At 44.4% G+C, this 5,958-nt stretch overlaps 1 protein-coding gene across 1 annotated transcript in view; it reads left to right on the forward strand.

Moving 5' to 3' along the window:
• Positions 1-321: 321 nt before the first annotated feature.
• The window catches only part of ERI1 (exoribonuclease 1), a 38,705-nt gene continuing 33,068 nt past the window's right edge, over positions 322-5,958 (forward strand). Inside the window, exons 1-2 of the mRNA XM_006834521.1 lie at positions 322-593; positions 1,455-1,476. Coding sequence (XP_006834584.1) covers positions 322-593; positions 1,455-1,476 — 294 coding nt within the window. The remainder of the gene's footprint in view (positions 594-1,454; positions 1,477-5,958) is intronic.

Below are 5,958 nucleotides of genomic sequence, written 5' to 3' on the forward strand. Positions count from 1 at the left end.
ATTCAAATGCGCCAAGAAACTGGCTGTACCTAAGCACATTAAGACCACTGAGTGCTCTTCACTCCCCGTACGTCTCCATTACCTTCCTTCCTCCCTTCCCCTCCCCAGACGACGCGCGCGCGGCGGGGATACCGCACCCGCGCAGCGTGTTGACGCCATACGCTCCCGGAAGTGGGAGGTGTCCGCCTGAGTTTGTGTGTCCGCCGCCGCGGGAACACAAGCCCGGTCAATTTTCAGCAGAGAAAGGCGAGGCTTTCTGGCTTGGGTAATTGAGTGTGCGTGTCTGTCTCCTGCAGCTGTTATTTTTACGTGACACCCGGCATGGGGGACCAACAAATCAAACAGCCTGGCGGCGAGGTCGTAGCTCTCGCACGGTCAGAATCGTCGCTGCCGGAGTATGGGGAGATGCCGCAGCACCTGAATCTCGAGGTGAGGAGTTGGCCTGAGTCCGTGCGGCGAGCCCCTCCGCGTCCCTTCGCGCGCGCGCGCGCTCTTCGCGCTAAAGTGTTAGAGGCAGAAGCTTCCGCTGCGTACCTTTCCTTCCCAGCTCGGGCCTCTTTCCTGGTCCTCATCATCGGAAGCCTTCTCTCCAGGTGATTGTTGTTGATCCCTTTCAGGTCGGAATTATCCTCTGGATGTGATCAATAGTCAGGGGAGAGTTTCGTGAGCTGTGGGAATTTGGTGAAACATTCTGTGTTCACTGTTGCTGTTGGTCTTTTGTCTAGCCTTTATCGCTAATTAAATCGTGGTGGTGGTGTGCGGTGGAGTCGTTCCGACTTTGTACCGCGGAACGGCTGGTAGTTTCGTACTGCTGACCTAGAGGTTAGCAGCCCGACTCGTAACCGAACTCGTTGCTGTTGTTAAGTGCCAGCGAGTCGGTTCCGACCCATAGAGACTCGATATAGTGTTTCCAAGGAGCGGCTGGTGAGCTTGAACCACTAACCTTGCAGTTCGCACCGACTTGGCAGTCCAGCGCATTAACCCACAGCGCCACACTCATTAGTAGGTTATGTTATGTGTTTTTGATTTTGCGGCACATGTCCATTCTTAGCTCGCTGAACTAAGGTTATCAGTGAGCTGTATTTGACTTTTAAGCTGTAGTTTGCTGGCCCCTGATCTAGGATTCTATGGGAAATCCGAAGTTCGTAGTTTGATGGTATCCATGCTGCTTATGTATTCATTGTAGAGATGGTTTTGCGCTCGCTTACTAAAGCGGGGTGAAAAATAACTTTAGAAATGTTAACTGTATCCAAAGGGTAGACATCCCCCCTCTTGTTAATGTTTCCCCCTAAATTTGATTTTTTTGCAAGGCATAATACCAATTCTACACGTTCACAGTTGCTGTTATTGCTTGCATTTGTCACGTTGTGCAGCCATTCTCAGTCTTTTCTGACTTGTTGCTGCATCGTTATCATAAACATAATGCCCCCTAATGTTCCTATTTTATCTTTCAGTTGCTGTTCTCAGTTTGTTCCTGTATGTTGTTACTTGCCATTCAGTGGGTTCCTCATAGCGAACCTGTATTGGATTTCCAAGGAGTGACTGTGGATTTGAACCACTGACCTTGCCTTGGAAACCGACTTTGCAGTTCAGTGCTTACCCTACAGCGCCTCACCAGGACTCCCATATGTTGTTGTTGCTAAGTGCTGTCGAGTTGGTTCTGACCCAGAGCAACCCTATTATGTGGGGTTTTTGAGGAGTGACTGGTGACCTTGAAGTCCAGTGCATTAACCCTCAGGGCCACACCAGGACTCCGGACTCCCATTGTAGAGTACTTGAAGGAGCATAATGGACAAGGCCAACCTCTGGTAGCGTAGTGGTTAGGAATCAGGCTGCGAACCTTAAGGTAAGCAGTTTGAAACTACCAGCTGTTCCATGGGAGAAAGATGAGGCTTTCTGTTCCCATAAAGATTTACAGCCTTGGAAACCCTGTACAGGGTCACTGTGAATCGGTTCTGACTCCACGGCCCATAACCACCGCCATCACCAGACTATTGTTCTAAGAAGGGGATCTTTTTTGGTGTAGGTTTTCAGGAGTATCAGGGCAATAGTTTCAGGGGTTCATCCTCCTCTATGGCTCCAGAAAATCTAGAGTCCGTGAGAATTTGAAATTCTGTCCTGCATCCCTTCTCCCCTTTTGTTCAGGATTCTGCTATAGAATCTTCGGTTGAAAAAATGTTCAGTAATGGTAACAGGGACTCATCCAGTCTTCTGGTCTCATGGCAAAAGTGGCAGTTGTTTTTGAAGTTAAATAGCCATACATTGTGTGATGGCGGTGGTTGTGTGTTGTGGAGCCAGTTCTGACTCTTAGTGATGCGGTATAGGGTTTCCGGCGCTATAAAGCTTTATCTCGTTTTCTCCCTCTGAGAAGGCAGTTAGCAGCCCAATTTGTAATCTCTGATGATCTTTACACATTCTGCATCCCCATCCTCCTGAGATTATGGTTTTAAAAATCCTACTGTATGTCTTAAGTACGTTCTTAAGATTAAAGAGCAAAACAAAACAAAATGCATACCATTCTGTCTCCTTGCAGCCATAACAGATTGTGACTCCATCTCTTAGCAGGAGCTTCATGGTTGATATTTGCGCATTCACTGTTGTCTCAAATAGACATTGTATATGATGTCAATGCTAGTTACAGTGGCAAAATTGACCTTAAAACTTCTTTTTACTTTAGTTAATAAATATAATTATGGTTGACTATGATAAAGCACTGACTGCAGTTTGAGGCCATCCTTGGATGATCCATCAGAGAAAGATGAAGCTTATTTAAAGCCTTGGAAACCCTGTACAGAGTTGCTATTATGAACTCATTCCACAGCATTTACCAACAACTGCGGAGGATTATAAATAATCTAATGCAAAAATTGATCTTGATCTATTAATAAACAAATGTTGGATTTCCTCATGGAGTGTTGCCAGAGGTTTCCTATCTCTTACTCTTACACCTTTCTTCATAGCCTTTTTTTCCATATAGAAATTAGAAAGAACTTTTAGTAACTTGAATCTAGTTGGTTGTGTTGTTGCTAAGTGCTGACTCATAGGGGTTGTGTACAGGGTTTCCAACCCACCAGCAGTCCAATGCTTATCTTACAGCGCCACACTAGGACTCTGCTCCTTGTAACTTTCAGCATGCTGCCAAGTAGGATCTGACTCCTAACTCCATTGCTAAATGTATCCCAAACATTCCCCCCATCCCCGTCTGTTCCCAGTGCATACCCGTCTGTTCCCAGTGCTCCTGGCTTCTCGCGTTCCTTTATGGTGAAAGGTATTCATTAGGTTTTTTGCATGTTCCGTTTGCCCTACATGCTTTTCCTCCTGATCTTTGCTTGTTGTTAAGTACCATTGAGTCGGTTCCAACTCATAGTGACTCTGTATAAGGTTTCCAAGGAGCAACTGGTGAGTTTAAACTAATGACCATGCAGTTCAACCCGACCTTTTAGTCCAGTGCTTAGCGCCACACCAGTACTATAGCGCCACACCAGAATCTTTGCTTAGTTCTTATTCTCCTTAGTAAGATATTACTTAAGGCTTCCTATCTTTTCCTGTAAAACAACAACAACAAAAAAGCAATCTTATATCCTGTCTCCCTCTTTAATCTGAGGTACTGCCAATATCATCTTGTAGGTGAATTTTATAATTCTTGTGAGTTTGCTTTTAATAAGAAAAGTAAAATAGAATATTATTGTTGTTGTTAGTGCTGTTGAGTCTGTTCCGACTCATAGCCACCTGTATGGGATTTCCAAGAAGCTGTTGGTGAGTTTGAACCACTGACCTTGTGGTTCAAAGCGACCTTATGGTCCAGTGCTTTATTCCACAGCAGCACACCAGGACTCCTGATAGAATAGCTATTGTTTCATTTTGTTTTTATAATTGTCATTTCTAATATTGACAACAATAACGGAACTGAATTGGTTGAAGATGGATTAAAAACACAAAACTATTGTGAATTGGATGGAGGTTTACAGAGCAAATCAGTTTTCCACTCAACAATTTATGCATAATTTATTTAATCTTGTTGATTGCAATCCGTGCTATGTAACATCATTTGCCCCACTTCCTTCATGTGTTTCTCAATTCCATCCCTTCTTTCTTAACCCTTCTGAACCTTTGTCTTTGGGTAAATGCTGCCGTTTTGATCGCATATGGTTGGTGAGTAGTGACTAGGGTCTTAAAATCTCAAGAGGCCTGTCACTGCTCACCAAAGTAATGTGGAATATTGCCCTTGTGGACTATGTTATGCCAGATGACCTTGATATGTGTTCCCTCACTCAGACTATGATCCTAAAACCCAAGACCCAGCTACTCATTCCTCAAGGTGTTTAAGAAGTTTTCCTAACTTTGCTCCCTGTGTTCATGAATATCTTTGCAGCATTGTTGTTGTTAGGTGCCTTCAAGTCTGTTCTGACTCATAGAGACCCTGCACAGAAGGAACACTGCTCAGTCCTGCTCTGTCCTTACAGTTGTTGTGCTTGAGCCCATTGTTGCAGCCACTGTGTCAGTCCATCTTGTTGGGGGGGGGGGCAGGGTCCTCCTCTTTGTCGACATTCTTCTACTTTACTAAGCAGGATGTCCTTTTTCAGGGACTGTTTTCTCCTTACAACATGTCTAAGGTACATAGGATGAAGTCTCTCTAGCCTGACTTCTAAGAAGCACTCTGGAGTCCTCGTGTAGCGCTGTGGGGTAATGTGCTGGACTTCAAGATCGGTTTGAACTTCAAGGTTGGCAGTTCAAGCTCATCAGCGTCTCCTTGGAAACCCTATATGGGTTGCTATGAGTCGGAACTGACTTGACAACTCTTAACTACAAGAAGAAGCGTTCTGGCTGCACTTTTTCCAAGACCAAATGGTTTGTTCTTTTGGCCTTCCCTAGTACTTTCATTGGATTCCTGGTATGGCACTGTAGGGCCAGCACTGGACTGCCTGCCACAAGGTTGGCAATTCAGACTTACCAGCTGCTCCTTGGAAACCCTATGCATGGTTGGAACTGACTTGACAGCACTTAACAGCAACTAAACAGCTTAGTGGTTATGAATCGGGCTGTGAACAACAAGGACAGCAGTTTGAAACTACCAGCTGTTCCACAGAAGAAAGATGAGGCTTTCTGCTTCCGTGAAGATTTACAGCCTCAGAAACCCTGTATAGGGTCACTATGAGTTGGAACTGACTCCACGGCACATAACAACAACAAACACACACACAAAATATAGAAAACAAAAAAAACTGCATTTCATATACATATGAAATCCACCCTTGTGAGCAGGCTGTGTGCTTTTCCCAGGGCTCTTGAGAGCTGATCAGTATAGTCCTGGGTAAGGCAACTCACAGAAGTTTCTGAAACTTTAGTATATATCTATATCTATTGTGTGGCACTGTGGGTTAATGTGCCATACTGCAAAGCTGTTTGAACTGCAAGCTCACCAGCTGTTCCTTGGAAACCCCATTCCCATACAGAGTTGCTATGGGTTGGAATCGACTCAACAACACTCAACAACAACAGCAACAGCAGTACTTTCAATGGAATCCTGGTGTGGCACTGCAGGATAATGCACTGGACTGCAAGGTGTGTTTGAACCTCAAGGTCAGCGATTCAAATCCACCTTGGAAATCCTATACATAGTTGGTCACTATGAGCTGAAACCAACTTGACAGCACTTAACAGCTATATTTTCATACTTTTTCCCCCTTAACAGCTATATTTTCATACTTTTTCCCCCAACACCATAATTCTTCTCTGATCTTCCATATTCGTTGTTATCTAGCTTTCACATGCATATGAGGCAATTGAAAATACTGTGAGTGAGTCACTTGGGTCAGGTGAACCTTAGTCCTCAAACTGAAGTCTTTAAAGATATCTTTTACTGTAGATTTGCTTAATACAGTATGTCCTTTGATTTCTTGATTACTGCTTCCATGAGTGTTATTGGGGTTTCCAGGAAAAATGATGTCTGGAAAAAAA

This window comes from Chrysochloris asiatica, unplaced genomic scaffold (assembly GCF_000296735.1).
Source record: "Chrysochloris asiatica unplaced genomic scaffold, ChrAsi1.0 scaffold00011, whole genome shotgun sequence".
NCBI classification, from domain to species: Eukaryota; Metazoa; Chordata; class Mammalia; order Afrosoricida; family Chrysochloridae; genus Chrysochloris; species Chrysochloris asiatica.